This window comes from Triturus cristatus, chromosome 3_1, assembly GCF_964204655.1.
Source record: "Triturus cristatus chromosome 3_1, aTriCri1.1, whole genome shotgun sequence".
Lineage (NCBI taxonomy): Eukaryota > Metazoa > Chordata > Amphibia > Caudata > Salamandridae > Triturus > Triturus cristatus.
Window position 1 is genome coordinate 30458711 of NC_140583.1, and position 18014 is coordinate 30476724.

At 51.1% G+C, this 18014-nt stretch overlaps 1 protein-coding gene across 1 annotated transcript in view; it reads right to left on the reverse strand.

Annotated features, from left to right (window-relative positions):
- The window catches only part of DGKZ (diacylglycerol kinase zeta), a 759825-nt gene extending 743157 nt beyond the window's left edge, over window positions 1-16668 (reverse strand). The window contains exons 1-2 of the mRNA XM_085646692.1: window positions 16359-16668; window positions 14292-14552 (exon numbers count right to left, since the gene is read on the reverse strand). Coding sequence (XP_085502818.1) covers window positions 14292-14452 — 161 coding nt within the window. The 5' untranslated portion in view covers window positions 14453-14552; window positions 16359-16668. The remainder of the gene's footprint in view (window positions 1-14291; window positions 14553-16358) is intronic.
- Between the last annotated feature and the right edge of the window lie 1346 nt (window positions 16669-18014).

An 18014-nucleotide genomic window follows, 5' to 3' on the forward strand; every position in this document is an offset into this window, starting at 1 on the left:
TCCTCTCCCATGAATCTCGTTCTTTCTAACCCCCCTCCGCCTTCCGGGCTTCCATCTCTCCACCCTCATCTACCCTACCACATGCCCTCGTGCCTTTTAACTGCTGTTTTAAGGTCTCGCCTGACCCAGCGCATGCGCTGGTCTGGCGAGACTTATTGAGAGGGCTCCAAAAAGTGCTACCAGGCCAGCCTAGAGCTAGAGTGCATGTGCGCGGGCGCGCGCGCTGCGCTTTACCGCGATTACTTTCACTTTCGCGGCCGTACGGCCGCTTTGATGTTTGATCGTGATCGCGATCACTTTCGCGGCCGCACGGCCGCTTTGCATAGCCAATAGGTCTCGCTTTTGGAACCTTATAAGTATTTAGTTATGCAACTGTTGCATAGCTAAACACTTATAAGGTCCCAAAGGCGAGACCTATTGGCTATGCCAATGCTTGTTATGTTTCCCCATCAGCCATCGCTTGTTTGTAGCTAATGCTCCTTCTTTTTCAATTGTTGTTTTCAACTGTTATTTTTAATTCATGCCTTTTCATCATTTTATTGGCAGCAGTCAGTTTTGAAGTTCTCTTGCCAGGCATCTGGGAGCGCCATTGTAATGATTATGAATTATGATTAACCGCATAATAAAGACTATATCAGTCTATCTGCCTCCACCCTTCCCCTCCAATCCTGGCCCCTCTCCCTGCTTATATCGGATTTTTATTTTTTAACATATTTGAAATATACCTGTCCAGTTCTCTGCACGGTGGTTGAATACCATCTGGTGCAGTGTAACTACAAATAAATAAATAAGTATCCCTTGAACCCTGTGGCCCTCATTACTATGAGTGGCCCGGGGACCCCTGCTCTGGGGAACTACAGGGTCCCGGTGTATCTAGAGCTCTGCGGGCAGCTGCGGGGCCCGGCCCCAACCCGCCCGACTGCATATTTCAGCACAGTGGAAGAAAAGAGCCCCTCCCAGGTGAAGAAGAAATAACCCCCACCCCTGAAGACACTCCCTGCACCTTTCACCCACCCTGGGGGAAAAGAAAAACCCCCCTGGGACATTCAGCACCTGCTTGTAGAAGGCGGCAAATATTTGTGGATTTGTGTCTGCTATTTCCCCCGAAAGAGGGTAAAACATGCGGAACTGAACCCGGTATTACCGGTTCCACATGTTATTCCCCATTCCGGTAGAAACCACTGGCATGCCAGCCGATCGGGTAACTGTAGCAGCGGTGTATCTCTGCGGCTCTAACAGGGAACTTGGAACGAGACTCTATGTGCCGCCTTATTGCGGACCAACAATCTCTCTTCCTATCTGTGTGCCATGCTATTGTGTTTGCTGAACTCTTTGCCAGCTTCCTGATTGGATACTGTGGTGCAGTGCTTAATTTGTCAAAGCATGAGTGCCGGTGCCGGAGCTCTGCTTTTAAAGATCAGCGCACCACACACCAAAGCTGGTAGCCAGGGCTCCACCCGGGCCTCTTTAATCCTCCACCAGACACCCCCGCCCCTTGTGTCACTCCTGCAGACGCCTGCTTTCTCCCTAGGTGACCGTTTGTCCGTCTTTTTCTCTCGTCTTTCCCTTTTGTGTGCTTTTCTCTCACTCGCGCTCAATAAATGTCTGATGAGTACAAACAAGGGCCGGTCCCCGACAATACGTGCCGGTGGCAACCACCGGCTCAAGTTAAGCACGGGTGTTGCGGACAGAAGTCCTGGCGGCGGCGCTTCATCGTCTACAAGTTTCTGAAGTTCAAACTTTCCAAGCTCGACAGTGAGTGGGGCGGCCGGGCCTTCGGGACCCCCTCACCCGCTCCAGGCACTTCCTGAGAGACATCCTGTGTCCCGCTCCACCCTCTTCCTTCCAGGCTTCAGTCAGTGCAGGAAGCCACAAAAACAGATGTGTGCACACGCACTTTCACAACGCCGCATCCACCCACACAGCACTTCCAGCGGCCCTGCGAGCAGGCGGGGGCGACGCGTCGACAACAACGCGCCGCAAATATTGACTTTGGTGGAAGAGAAGGATTCAGAGGCATGGGCGGTCGCCCTGGTTTAAGGTCGGGTGCGATGGAGGAGCAGATACCGGCGCCCACCCTCACGCCGCGGTGACCTTGGTGGGCTCGTTGTGTCGCTGCTGCTACACAAGGGCAGGTGGGCTGCTCTCAGAGAGCCGGGCCACCCTCGCCACCTTGGCACCAGGTGTTTGAGGCTCTTGCCAGGTTGGGGGAGCAGTAGGCATCACACCACGCTATGATATTAATGAGGTGCTGAACTGACACAACTCTGGGTACAGAGCCCCCCTGCTTTTAAAGCACAGTGCAGAGGCACCATCCCCAGACACATGGCACAAGAGAGGGCCAACTGCGCAAGCAAACAAAGCCAGCGGCTGGCAGCAGGTAAAGGTACCCTGCACGGCGGCCAGGCCGCCGGAACCGACGCGATAGAGCCCGCCTGCCTCCCCATTGAATAATTCACATTACTCCCGGCTGGTGAGCATTCAGGTCAAGAGACGGCTTCTCAAGGAAGAAGCTGGGAAGCCGGGGAGGGGGGGGGGGGGGGGGTGGGGGAGGGGGAGTGTCCCTTCCACACATCCCCATCCTTGGACAACAACAAGGAAAGAGCTGGAGGGGACATGCGGGAGGGGTGTGGAGCAAGAGCGGCCCGTTCACGCAACAATCCTTGGCCATCACCAGGGAGGGAGAGAGCGGTGGAGCTCGAGGGAGGTAGCGGTGGAGGAAGAGGGAGGGAGCGGTGGAGGAAGAGGGAGAGAGCGGTGGAGCAAGAGGGAGAGAGCGGTGGAGGAAGAGGGAGGGAGCGGTGGAGGAAGCGGGAGGGAGCGGTGGAGGAAGAGGGAGGGAGCGGTGGAGCAAGAGGGAGAGAGCGGTGGAGGAAGAGGGAGGGAGCAGTGGAGATAGAGGAAGGGAGCGGTGAAGGATGAGGGAGAGAGCGGTGGTCGGTGGAGCAAGAGGGAGAGAGCAGTGGAGGAAGAGGGAGCGAGCGGTGGAGCAAGAGGGAGAGAGCGGTGGAGGAAGAGGGAGGGAGCGGTGGAGCAAGAGGGAGGGAGCGGTGGAGGAAGCGGGAGCGGTGGAGCAAGAGGGAGGGAGAGCAGACCCTCAGTGCTCCTCATCCTTGGCCATCTCCAAGGAAGGCACCAGTGAAGAGAGCGAGGGAGCGGTGGACGCGAGTGGACCCTCAGTACTCCTCATCCTTGGCCATCTCCAAGGAAGGCACCAGTGTAGAGAGCGAGGGAGCGGTGGACCCGAGTGGACCCTCAGTGCTCCTCATCCTTGGCCATCTCCAAGGAAGGCACCAGTGTAGAGAGCGAGGGAGCGGTGGAGGCGAGTGGACCCTCAGTACTCCTCATCCTTGGCCATCTCCAAGGAAGGCACCAGTGTAGAGAGCGAGGGAGCGGTGGACGCGAGTGGACCCTCAGTGCTCCTCATCCTTGGCCATCTCCAAGGAAGGCACCAGTGAAGAGAGCGAGGGAGCGGTGGACGTGAGTGGACCCTCAGTACTCCTCATCCTTGGCCATCTCCAAGGAAGGCACCAGTGTAGAGAGCGAGGGAGCGGTGGAGGCGAGTGGACCCTCAGTACTCCTCATCCTTGGCCATCTCCAAGTAAGGCACCAGTGTAGAGAGCGAGGGAGCGGTGGACGCGAGTGGACCCTCAGTACTCCTCATCCTTGGCCATCTCCAAGTAAGGCACCAGTGTAGAGAGCGAGGGAGCGGTGGACGCGAGTGGAACCTCAGTACTCCTCATCCTTGGCCATCTCCAAGGAAGGCACCAGTGTAGAGAGAGAGGGAGCGGTGGATGCGAGTGGACCCTCAGTGCTCCTCATCCTTGGCCATCTCCAAGGAGGGCACCAGTGAAGAGAGCGAGGGAGCGGTGGACGCGAGTGGACCCTCAGTACTCCTCATCCTTGGCCATCTCCAAGGAAGGCACCAGTGAAGAGAGCGAGGGAGCGGTGGACGTGAGTGGACCCTCAGTACTTCTCATCCTTGGCCATCTCCAAGGAAGGCACCAGTGTAGAGAGCGAGGGAGCGTTGGACGCGAGTGGACCCTCAGTACTCCTCATCCTTGGCCATCTCCAAGGAAGGCACCAGTGTAGAGAGCGAGGGAGCGGTGGACCCGAGTGGACCCTCAGTACTCCTCATCCTTGGCCATCTCCAAGGAAGGCACCAGTGTAGAGAGCGAGGGAGCGGTGGACGCGAGTGGACCCTCAGTACTCCTCATCCTTGGCCATCTCCAAGGAAGGCACCAGTGTAGAGAGCGAGTGAGCGGTGGACGCAAGTGGACCCTCAGTACTCCTCATCCTTGGCCATCTCCAAGGAAGGCACCAGTGTAGAGAGCGAGTGAGCGGTGGACGCAAGTGGACCCTCAGTGCTTCTCATCCTTGGCCATCTCCAAGGAAGGCACCAGTGTAGAGAGCGAGGGAGCGGTGGACGCGAGTGGACCCTCAGTGCTTCTCATCCTTGGCCATCTCCAAGGAAGGCACCAGTGTAGAGAGCGAGGGAGCGTTGGACGCGAGTGGACCCTCAGTACTCCTCATCCTTGGCCATCTCCAAGGAAGGCACCAGTGTAGAGAGAGAGGGAGCGGTGGACGCGAGTGGACCCTCAGTGCTCCTCATCCTTGGCCATCTCCAAGGAAGGCACCAGTGTAGAGAGCGAGGGAGCGGTGGACGTGAGTGGAACCTCAGTACTCCTCATCCTTGGCCATCTCCAAGGAAGGCACCAGTGTAGAGAGCAAGGGAGCGGTGGACGCGAGTGGACCCTCAGTGCTTCTCATCCTTGGCCATCTCCAAGGAAGGCACCAGTGAAGAGAGCGAGGGAGCGGTGGACGCGAGTGGACCCTCAGTGCTCCTCATCCTTGGCCATCTCCAAGTAAGGCACCAGTGTAGAGAGCGAGGGAGCGATGGACGCGAGTGGACCCTCAGTGCTCCTCATCCTTGGCCATCTCCAAGGAAGGCACCAGTGAAGAGAGCGAGGGAGCGGTGGAGGCGAGTGGACCCTCAGTACTCCTCATCCTTGGCCATCTCCAAGTAAGGCACCAGTGTAGAGAGCGAGGGAGCGATGGACGCGAGTGGACCCTCAGTACTTTCTGTCCTTGGCTATCGCCATCACAAAGGAAGGAGCTGAAGAGGGAGGAAGCGGTAGAGGTACAATGGACCCTCAATACTTTGCATCCTTGGTCATCACCAAGGAAGGAACAAGAGAGGGAGGAAGCGGTGGACGGAGAGCGAGGGAGAGGTGGAGGTACAGTGGATGCTCAGTACTCCCCATCCTTAGAGGGGACCCTCAGTAATCCCCATCCTTGGCCATCACCAAGGAAGGAACCAGAGAATGACGTGGCAGTGGAGCAAGAGCAGACCCTCAATACTTTCCATCCTTAGACATCACAAAGAAAGGAACCAGAGACTGAGGAAGCGGTGGAAGAATGGCGGGCCCTCAGGACTCCCCTTCCTGGGCCATAACCAAAGAAGGAACTTTAGAGGGGGGGAGCAGTGGAGGAAGAGCGGACACTCAATAGTTCCCCTCCTTAGAGCCGACCCTCGATACTCCCCATCCCTGGACATCACCAAGGAAGGAACTGGAGAGGGAGGAGCGGTGGAGGAAGAGCGGACCCTCAATAGTCCCCATCCTTAGAGTGAACCCCAGTACTCCCCATCCTTGGACATCACGAAGGAAGTAACCGGAGAAGGAGGGAGCGGTGGAGGAAGAGCAGACCCTCAATAGTCCCCATCCTTAGAGCGAACCCCAGTACTCCCCATCCCTGGACATCACCAAGGAAGTAACCGGAGAAGGAGGGAGCGGTGGAGGAAGAGCGGACCCTCAATAGTCCCCATCCTTAGAGCGAACCCCAGTACTCCCCATCCCTGGACATCACCAAGGAAGTAACCGGAGAAGGAGGGAGCGGTGGAGGAAGAGCGGACCCTCAATAGTCCCCATCCTTAGAGCGAACCCCAGTACTCCCCATCCCTGGACATCACCAAGGAAGTAACCAGAGAAGGAGGGAGCGGTGGAGGAAGAGCGGACCCTCAATAGTTCCCATCCTCTGAGCGAACCCCAGTACTCCCCATCCCTGGACATCACCAAGGAAGGAACTGGAGAGGGAGGAGCGGTGGAGGAAGAGCGGACCCTCAATAGTCCCCATCCTCAGAGTGAACCCCAGTACTCCCCATCCTTGGACATCATGAAGGAAGGAACTGGAGAGAGAGGAGCGGTGGAGGAAGAGCGGACCCTCAATAGTCCCCATCCTTAGAGCGAACCCCAGTACTCCCCATCCTTGGACATCACGAAGGAAGGAACTGGAGAGGGAGGAGCGGTGGAGGAAGAGCGGACCCTCAATAGTCCCCATCCTCAGAGTGAACCCCAGTACTCCCCATCCTTGGACATCACAAAGGAAGGAACTGGAGAGGGAGGAGCGGTGGAGGAGCAGCGGACCCTCAATAGTCCCCATCCTTAGAGCGAACCCCAGTACTCCCCATCCTTGGACATCACGAAGGAAGGAACTGGAGAGGGAGGAGCGGTGGAGGAAGAGCGGACCCTCAATAGTCCCCATCCTTAGAGTGAACCCCAGTACTCCCCATCCTTGGACATCACGAAGGAAGGAACTGGAGAGGGAGGGGGCGGTGGAGGAAAAGTGGACCCTCAATAGTCCCCATCTTTAGAGCGAACCCCAGTACTCCCCATCCTTGGACATTACGAAGGAAGGAACTGGAGAGGGAGGGGGCGGTGGAGGAAAAGCGGACCCTCAATAGTCCCCATCCTCAGAGTGAACCCCAGTACTCCCCATCCCTGGACATCACGAAGGAAGGAACTGGAGAGGGAGGAGCGGTGGAGGAAGAGCGGACCCTCAATAGTCCCCATCCTTAGAGCGAACCCCAGTACTCCCCCTCCTTAGAGCCGACCCTCGGTACTCCCCAGCTTTAGACATCACGAAGGAAGTAACCGAAGGAGGGAGTGGTGGAGGTTGAGCGAGGGAGCGGGGAAGGTACAGTGGACCCTCAATACTTTCCATTCTTGGCCATCACCAAGGAAGGAACTAGAGAGGGAGGAAGCGGTGGACGGAGAGCGAGGGAGAGGCGGATGAAGAGCGAACCCACTATAGTTTCCATCCTTAGAGCGGACCCCAGTACTCCCCGTCCTGGGACATCACAAGAGAAGGAAAAGGAGAGGGAGGGAACTGTGTAGGAAGAGCGGACCCTCATTACTCCCCATCTTTAGAGTGAACCCCAGTACTCCCCATCATTGCCCATTGCCGAGGAAGGAACCAGAGTGGGAGGGTGGGAGCGGTGGAGGTAGAGTGGACCCTCAAAACTTTCCATCCTCGTCCACAGCCAGGAAGGTGCTGAGGACAGAGATGAAGAGAGTGGTATAAGATGGACAGACCCTCAATGCTCTCACCCTTTGGAATTATAAAGGAAGAACAACCCTTTCACACTCACCTTCACTGGTGAGCAGCAAGGGGAGGAGGCGCAGGCGAGTGTGGATGGCCCGTGAGGTTGGCTGTGGCCTGGCCACTGCCAGGATTTGGGCAGACAAGGCATTTGTGATCCTTTTTCCATGAATGTCTGCACAATCCGCAGTGCACATGCGAGTCTGGATGAAGTGTGTGCAAATAAGAGTACATGTCCATTAGGAACGTGTGGTAACTCAACGGTGTACCAGTGGATCCATGAATGCACACAAAAGCAGACAAATGTGCAGCCACGTCTGTATCCGAGCCTTGGCAAACTGGGAGCTTCTAAGGGGAAGCAGACCACCAGTGACACCAGACAATACTACTCATTTAGACACAACAAGTTACTGCCCAGACTCAGATAACAAGCTATCCTGCCATTCCACTCACCCATCAAAGTACCCTGCCTATCCTGATGCCACTATACCGCCCATCTGCAGACAACAGAATACTCTGCCCATCCACATATCCCACAGAACTAACTGCTATTTGTGTAAAACCATACATACATACACATCATTATGGTTTCCAGCCTAAACAAGACACTTGTCTAGCCATTTACAGACATTCTACTATTGCACCCATCCGTAAGCATCGCTATCACTAGACAGTCCACTTACAGACAGTACACTACACTGTCCTTCCAGAGACATGCCACTATTCTGCAGACCGACAGACGACAAACTACCCTAATTATACACGTCATCCAGGAATACCATAGTCTGTCCTCCCACAGACATCAAATACACTTCCCATTAGTATACTGCCCACAGCCAGCCAGCAGATTACCTCCCACTTCCATACATTGCCAAGATATACAGCTACATAGGTACCCCAACATACGGACATACCAATATGGTGTCAATTCCATACATTTAATGCCCATCCGCACACAGCACTATGCTGCTCCATCACAGACATCAATCTACTACTCATGCAGATACCAGACAACACACTTCTCTTCCACAATTCCCAAACTGTAGTGCGCTCACTCACCATACAAACATGTCCTTTAGGAGGCATCAGGCTGCCCCGCCCTTCCACTGGTACCTTCATGTGGCATCAAACTGTAGCAGGCCTCAAAAAATCATAAACATGTTACTAGACCTGCAGGTCTAGTGACTTAAATAATCTACTCAAGCTAATTATAGGGATCTTGACACATATATTGGTTTTAAATGATGTGATCCGGGGCAAATATTTGAATTCGCTAAGCCGTCCTTTTCTTCTTTATCACATGACAGCATCTTCAAATACACAAGTTCAGCATGTCTGCTGTACAAAAAATACTTTAGTTTGAGTTAATAGACAGATCTTTTACTCCATATAATACAAATCTAGCCACATATGGGATACACATGACCGCTGACTTGCCTCTTTGTTCGTTAACAGCATCATCATCAGGGCAGGGGCTGCCATGTTTCTCAAATAATGTTTAAAATGATCACTCAATGAATACATACCTGAAGCATGATGTGGTAGCACACTTATTTGCAATCAGCAGATTTTCCCTTGAAATGGCCACAAAATGTCTCAGTTTTACTGAAATAACTAGTGTAGAATGTTTAAAAACCAAGTTTCTGCCCATATTTGTCATTTGCACATTACCAAGTGTCCTGATTTGTTTTACTCCTATTTAAATCTTGGTTTGCATCGCAAAAAAAATGTCCTTCTGTAATTCCAGATATATGTTGAAATACTTGTGCTATTCTTTACAAGCTGTTTAAACGTCGTGTGTTGGAAAAAAACTGATATCTCACAGACATTTGTTGTGCTGTGATTGTGAGATAAAGTACTTGTCAAAAACCTCTAACTGTAATAAAAGAAAGAAAACTAAACATAATTTTCCAGGATCAGATAATAAGCAATTAGTAAAAAGACAAAATGACATTTGGCCTCTGTCTTTGAACAGACAATAAATGTATTAAGATAAAAACAAGACTTAAAGAAGTCTTTATTGCTCACTCACATTCTGAATGAACAGAACACCTGTTCCTTTCCAACTTTAAGTTGACTCACCAGAACGGACGAGTAGGTCCTATAAATAGCTCGACCTGATAAAATCTGATTCGCCATAGTGAGTGGGCGAGTAGATTTTTCAAGGCCTGTGTAGTGCCCTCATACAGGTCACAGAAATGTGTCCTTTTACTGCTATCAGGTTACACTACCCTTCTGCAGCTACCAATCTGTAGTGCCCTCATACACATCACACAAACATATCCTTTAACTGCTGGTGTGCTAAATTACCCGTCTACAGGTGCAAACTGCACTGTCCTCCCTCACAATGCAATGGCACATTTACTACAGCAGTTTCCACACTGGGAGCAGTTCCCAAGCACAGGCGCCATGGCAATGGCTTTCAGTAAATGATTCTCTTTAAAATGTGTTAGTCACAAGGCCCATAACTGATCTGGTGCACTTTATCATATCCAAGACTTGCTATTATGTTGACAAACACCAACTGCCTTCTTTAACCCCTTCTGTGCCACGCCCTTTCCCCCTCCTGTGCCGGGCGTTACATTAGTGGGTGGGGTTCATGACGAGATAGTCTCGTCATGGGCACAGCGCAACCGTGCTCCATGACGAGACTATCTCGTCATGGGCACAGAAGAGGTTAAGCAGCCTCCTGTTGTGGGTAACTGGCACCTGTATGTTGATAAACAAAATATCCTTTTGTAGGGACCTGTCGGAAGGCTGTGCGTTCTCTGTTAAGATCACCACCTGCGGGGATTTGCTTTTCTTTTCCCATTTGAGTGATAGAAACTCACACACTTCGACTCTCCAAATTCTGAAACGGTGGCATATTTCCCTGTTTCACTCTGTGCGTTATGTAAGGCCTTCGTCACATGTCTCTTACTTCTGTCTTAGGTTCACTGTAGCCTAGGTGCATTCTTAAAGGCATATGTGCACACGTCAGGATCCAGTAATATACTTCAAGAAATCACTTTATAATGCTGCATACACCCTCGGGCTTCGCACTCACTATATTCAAATCAACGCTTCACATGCCCAGTTACAGAGCAAAACCACAGCCAACCAAAATAAACTCTAACCTCTGCATTTACAGATAAGAAGAAAGACTCTTTGCCATTTACTGTAAGTTAGGCAGAAAAACATTGAAAGAAGACACGGGGAAAGGAAGATATATACTGGAGAAGAAAGGGGAAGGAGCCAGGGGAGCAAGGATGTGAGAGGGCCAAAGAGGCAAATGGGAGATAGTTTCACAATGAGACAAGAGAGATGAAAATCCAGGAGGTCTGTAGTTTTCAAGTGAAGGGGAGAGTAGTGCGGGATGGAAAGAAAAAGCAGGACAAGCCAGCAGAAAAAAGGTGGCAGGAGCTTTAAAAGGAAGTAGTAGGAGCTACAGCGATCAAAGTAGCTATCGAGAAGCGCCAGATTTGTGGCAACATCTATAGCCACTCCGGAATTATTGGCCAACAGCCCTTGGTTTCTGGGATGTAGAGTTGGATTGTTTGCATTATAAATATTGGCCTGCAAATTGAAGGAGCAAAATGCCACTGGTGAAAAGCTAGCAATGGCTGAAGATATTGCTCCGAACATAGGGACAGCAAAAAGTTCCAAATGAGAATGTTTTAAATTACCTTACCCATGGGGAAATCTTTTGGACAGCATTCTAATGTATTGTTTTTAGTTGAAATGTGCATTTCCTGCAGGAGATCAAGCATGGACAAATGCAAATCAATCTTGGCCCTGCACCAAAAGGGACCGTCAAGCTCAAACTGCTAGGTTGCATCCATAGGCCAAGAGAAATCTACTCTTCCACTCGCTATGGCGAGTAAGATTTTATCAGGGCGAGCTATATTTAGGGACTATTCACCTGCTCTGGCGAGTTTAAAAGGAACAGGTGTTTTGTTCACTCAGAAAGTGAAGGAGCAATAAAGATGCCTTTAAATCTTGTTTTTCTCTTGTCATGTTTGCTCTGTGCATGGAGACAGAGGTCATAAGTCAGCTTACATCTTCTTACAATTACTTTACTTTCTCTGACTGCAGAGATCCAGGATACTGTAAAGTGAACTGTCTGACCTAATGTAAAAAGTGTGGAATGAAAGTCTGTAGGGTGTAAGGTTTTTTTTCTAACACACATTTGAATAGCTAGTTCTGAAAGCACATTTTTGTGATGAAAAAATATTTTAATTGGATGAAAACAAATCAGAGCACTTTACTTGGTGATGTGCAAATGATAAATATGTTTTCTCAAATCCAATTGTCACAGATAGATTGTTTATACCCTATATAGTTTTATCAGTAAAAGTGCATGTTAATGGGAAAGTGTTTGGTCATTTACTGATTGTATGTGAACATTGTGCTACCACATCATGCTTTAGTAATATATGTATTAAAAGTTAGTATTTAAACATGAACTTAGAAACACTCCTGCCCGGATGACAGATCTGTTAGTGAACTAAGAGGCAAGATTTGTACCCCATATATGTGTAGGTTATTATCATACATGGGGCAAACGTTTGGTCTATTTAACCAAACAAAATAGTTATTTTTGTACAGCAGAAATGCTGAACCCACATTTGAAGGTGCTCTCAAATGTGATAATGAAGAAAAAGGCGGCTCTGTAAAGTAAAATATGTGCCTAGGATTACAAGAGTTGACACCAGTTTACAGGTCAAGTACATTGCAGTTACGTTGAGTAGATTATGCAAGTTTCGAGGCCTGAGCCACACCATAGGATCTGAAGCTGCACCTCACTGATGAGGCTCAACAAGGCTGAGATGCTGTAAAGGAGGGGACTGGATTCTAAAGGTTTAGGCAGGACTGCTCATTTCAGAGTTGAATTAAGACTGATTTCCATATGGTTGTTTCCATAATATAATGATAGACTTGCTAAAAAAACAAGTAATGCAAGGCTTCTGCAGGGGAATTTACCAACAACAAGCATTTCCATCTAGCAAGCCCATGTCATTTGCCAACCTTCATCCAATGCGGTTTTTTAGGCAAGATGTTTGCGGAAGAATGGTAGGAGAAGGGGAAAGAGACTGGGAGGTAATTCACGAGGTTTACCCATAACTCCATGCCAAAAGGACACTTTCTTTTTAGTACTAGACTTTGCGACTTAAATATTTGACTTAGTTAAAGTGAACCCATTGGATTATCATGCATGAATCGAAGAACTTTGTGATTTAGCTGCATCGTGATCTGCCACTTAATAGACTGATTTAGACATGGTGAAATTGTGCATTTTCACATACTTAAGATAGGAACATCTAGCCGTCCATAGACTAACAAGTCAGGTTTAATTTGGTCCATGCTCTAATGTAATCCAGGTTGGAATACAGTTAGCCCTAGCATTTAGGATGGCCAGGTAATGTCATGGACTGGTTAAGAATCAGGAGTGTAAAGATGGGTGCAAGTTTTTGCTGCAGACACTGGTTTCCAAATACATATCCCACAAGCAGCAGCTGCAGGTGACACATAGATGTGAAAGTTAAGCTGCTGAACAATGAAAGCACAGTAATTATGGACAACTTAAGGAAGACATTTGTGGAGCACCATGCGACCGACAACTGTGTTCACTACAGACCCTTCAGTTTTCGTACCAGGTTACAAAGCATGCAAAACAGTTGCTGCTCCGTAAGTGTCAGAGGAGTAAGGATGTGGCATTTTTTCTCACACTGTTTTCGCGGCGAGATGAATCTGCCCCTGTTCTGCTAATACAAAAAATCTTGTCTGCCTAAGGAATGTTATCATTTAGATTAGTACAGTTACCAAGATGCAGAAATGTGTGCCTGTTGGTTGAAAACAGATGACAATTGAAAATTCCATCAGGCTCTAAACTCATGCCCAGAGGCTGGACACTTGGGACATGGGGTGTGGTGTTCACAACAACAGGAAACTAAACAGAAGGGCCAGCACTGGAAGCGTAGTATCCTTGGGGCGTGGTTCATACGAATGCTAGAAGTGACAAAGAAAAGCAAGGTGGAGGGAAATATGGAGGACGAAGGTGGAGAACATGAGGGGGCCAGTTTGGATAGGTGGAGAGGGTGCTGAGGACCTTCAACTGAACAGAGGTGATGTGGGTACCAATTCATACCAATTCTGGGCAAACTCCGCCAAGGGCTGCGGTTTAGATCTGGTTACAAAACCCTCACTCTCCAGAGAGTGTGCCACAGTACCTGGACCACAAAGTGAAAAGTCTGAAGATACCTCAGAGTTACAGCGGCAGACCACCTCAGCCAGGCCAAGGCCCTAGCAGATGGAAAAGGCATCGAACAGACAGGACAGGGCTATGCTCCTCATGGGGCATGAGTGGGACCCTCCCCCCTCCCCCCAAAACATCAAAGGGGCCCTGGCCGTCCAAAACCCAACAGTGACTCTCAAATCAAAAGCACACCTGACAAACACAGTTGTGAACCGGTTGTCCATGCACACATGCAAGGATCCTGCCTTTAACCGCACAGTCATAGCAAACGTCGCGAGGGATCTGCCGTTAGGCGCAATCACAAAATAACCTTGTTTTGCAATATTTAGCAATTTCGAAGGCTGCCAACAACATGCCAGAGCTAAAGTTAGACTGCATGAGGTCTGGACTTCTCTGGGGGCGTTGCACCGTCACTACATATTATAGCACTGGGGTCAGATAACAGACAAGCTGCTGCGGCCTCGTGGAATCACCTTTCTGGTCCAACACGCACCTGGCCGTACCTCGTGCCAGGCCCCAAAAACGCGCATGCGTCATGGCGGTATCATTGCGCGTGCTTACGCCCCCACGCTCTCACAAACGTCAACGCAGGCCAGACAAACCCCGCGCGTGCCGAGACGCTGCTGCTGCGCACGCTCCGCGCGCCACGTGCTCCCAATGCGCATGCGCCGCTCACCTGCGCGCGAAGAGCCGGAGTCCGTTGAAGGGGCGAGCGCTGCGCCTCCGTCCCAGGGGCACCGTCGGCGGCTCCGGCGGCTCCGAGCAGTTGCTGGACGAGTCCTCGCTGCCGCCCCCCGCTGCCTCGACCCCGTCCTCCTCACTGCCGCGCGGCTCCATCCTCCTGCAGCCGAGGCTCGGCAGTGCCCATCGGAGCGGGGTTTCTCACAGGTCCATCAGCAGTTCCGTCTGGCGGGACTCCAGGCAGTGGGCAGGATACCTTAGGGAACACCGAATGGGGGAGAGGCCGCTTAAAAACTAGCACAGCAGGGCACCTGAGCAACGCAGAGAGCCCCAAGATAGTGCCTAGAAGGGGAAATGCTCCCCCGGCCTGGACTCGAATGCTAAACAGTTAAACTTCTCAGGTAGTACACGGGGCAGGCGGAGACCCCTTGCAACACTAGACTGGCACCTTCAGAGAGCACAAGAACCCCTCAAATAAAACACACGAACCAGGGGCCCGCTCTGAGCATTGGGCTGAAAATAACAAGAGTATAGGACCCCCTCAGAAGGGGGCACACTCTTCATAGTACAAGAAACCCTCAGAAAGTAGAGGGGAAGGGGAGCCATGGACTGGCAACCCCTACAGAGTACAGGAAACCCTCAGATAGTACAGGGGCTTCAGGAGCCCTAGACTGGCACCCCCAGAGACTACAAGAAACCGGCAGACAGTACAGGGGCAAGAGGAGCCGTGGACTGGCACTCTCTTCAGAGTGCAAGACACCCTCAGACAGTAGAGGGGCAAGAGGAGCCGATGACTGGCACCCCCAGAGACTACAAGAAACCTGCAGACAGTACAGAGGCAAGAGGAGCTGTGGACTGGCACCCCCAGAGACTACAAGAAACCTGCAGACAGTACAGAGGCAAGAGGAGCTGTGGACTGGCACCCCCAGAGACTACAAGAAACCTGCAGACAGTAGAGGGGCAAGAGAAGCCGATGACTGGCACCCTCAGAGACTACACGAAACCTGCAGACAGTAGAGGGGCAAGAGAAGCCGATGACTGGCACCCTCAGAGACTACAAGAAACCTGAAGACAGTACAGAAGCAAGAGGAGCTGTGGACTGGCACCCCCAGAGACTACAAGAAACCTTCAGATAGTAGAGGGCCAAGAGGTGCCGTGGACTGGCATCCTCTTCAGAGTACAGGAAACCCTCAGACAGTACAGGGGCAACAGGTACATTGGCCTGGCACCCTCGAAGAGTACAAGAAATATTTAGATAGCACAGGGGCACCAGGAGCCCTGTACTGGCACCCTCGGAGACTACAAGAAACCCCCAGATAGCACCGGGGCACCAGGAGCCCTGTACTGGCACCCTCGGAGACTACAAGAAACCCTCAGATAGCACCGGGGCACCAGGAGCCCTGTACTGGCACCCTCGGAGACTACAAGAAACCCTCAGACAGTACAAGCATCTCATCTGAACCCTGGACTGGGAATCTTGGAGAGCAAGGGACCCCTGAGGGCTCTGGACTGACAGTCTCAGAGTGCAAGAACCCCTCAAATAGATATGGGGCACAAGAAGCCCCCTTACCAGCCAGGAGAGAAACCCTCCAGGACACAGCCTCTCCCCTATCAAACAGGCATACCGCAGTTGCCCACTCAGCTACCTGCAAGCTATGGCCATAAACCCTCAGCGAACCCAGACACCCCACTCAATACCTTTAGAGAAAGGCCAGAGCCCCTCGAATACTACAGGGGCAGATATGAGCCTCCTCCAGAGCCTGGGGCATCCCCTGTCTCCCGCACTGTGGTCCAGCACTCTGGCCACGTATGGATGCCCTCTATTTCTCCAGTTTTAAAACTCAGCCCCCCTGCGTTGTCCCATCACTGTCTCTCTGCCTCTAGACCCTCTCTCTGGCGTTACCCTGTTCCAGGACCCGTCTAGTTGTGTTTGAAGTCCGGATCTCGATTGTTCAGTTTCTCCCGTGCCCCCTCCTTTCTCGTAGTTCCCGGCCCCACTCCCTTGGTCAAGTACCCTACCCCACACCCGCTGTCTGCCCCAGGACCCTCTCCCTGGTGTTACCCTGTCCCAGGAGCCTTCTGAGTGTGCCTGGAGTCCGATTTTCGGCCGCTGGGTTCCCCTGTGCTCTGTCTCAAGGGTGCTGCTGTGAGCCCCGCCAACACTGCTGTCCTCGACGCTGTCCCAGTCTCGTAGCCGGCTCCCCCGGTGCCCCTCTCCCGGACGCCCTGCTCGCAGCGCTGGCCCCGGAAGTGTCAGTGCTGGAGGATAGCAACCCGAGGCCCGCAAAGGTGGCCTCGGCGCCGCCTGCTCTGGATAGTGGATGGCGGGAGCCGCCTGCTGCCGCTGGACCGCACTGCACCCGGCCAGGAATGAAGCGGGGCTCTGCACGCCCCCTGAGCCGATCAGAAGCCCTCCAGGGCCGCGCACTGTCCATGCTTGTCACAACATGCCCGGCATCGGCAGATGTTTCTGAAACCGTGCACAGCAGCACAGACCGCGCAAAATGTAACTCGGGATCTGCTGCCCGTCAAGCCCAGAAATGCCCAATCCGAAAGCAAGCGAAACGCGACCCTAACCAAACGCCCTGAACCGAAAACCTTATTCCTCTGTAGATGTCAGGATATGGCCTCTTCCGATACCCCGACCAGAACTTTATAATCACCAACCCTTCACCAGAGATTGTTGGGTCTGCCATGTCTTTCTGACCTTCCAAACTTTAGTTTTCAGCCGAAAAAAAACACATATGCACAACCCGTTTATAAAAAAACAATGCGCAGAATAGCATTCTGAGACTGAGACGGCTCAATATGTTAAGACAAAATGTTCAGAATTGCCAACTTTTCACTCACAAGCTGGCATCCTTTCATTGACAATTCTTAGAATCGCCACCCTTTGATCAAGGAAGTGGATGAGCTCAAATACCAGTATTGACATACATGTCAGTAGACCCCATTCAGGGAGGAGTCTCACAATTGTTTAAGCCAAAATGGCTTAATAGTTGCTCTCCCCCGCCTGAAAATGCCTTTCCTTCAATAGAAATCAGTGGGGGAAACACAATCTCCCAATTATTATTTTTTTAAATCTCCCTCTTTCCCCTTCTTAAATGTTGGCATGTATGCACTGATCTACTTTTTGTCTTCTCATAGTGAGAAAAATATCCACTCTTCTAGTGGTAAGTAAGCCATTGGTGGAAATTAACTTTTTCAAGAGAAAACAGAGATCTTTCATTGCCAAAATGTCAAACTTATTTTTTTTAATACATCACTGATTTCTGTTTTATAGGCAATTGTGCTATTAGAGGCTATTATTTTAAAACATGTATGTCCTATTTATGGCACATGGCAGTCTTTGAAATTATGACATATCTCAAAAAAATCAGGTAAATAGTAGGCACAAATTCTGCAACACACAGCCAAAGACTGTTATGTTACCTATATTTGTAAAGTGCACTATCACTCACCCAGGATGGTATCCTGGTGCTGATCAGGTGTGTGTGCCTGGCATGCCTACGATATTTTTTTGTTGCAGATTTATATAGCGCTAATTCAACTCGAAGGTATTGGAGCATTTTACATGAGCACCAGGTACGTTACACAAGGACACATTATTTTTTTTTTTCTTTTGGTAGGCACTGGGAGATTAAGGGATTTGCCAAGAATCACAGGATGCCGAGCGGATGCCGAGGCTCAAACCTGGTTCCCCAGCTCCAAAGTCGGC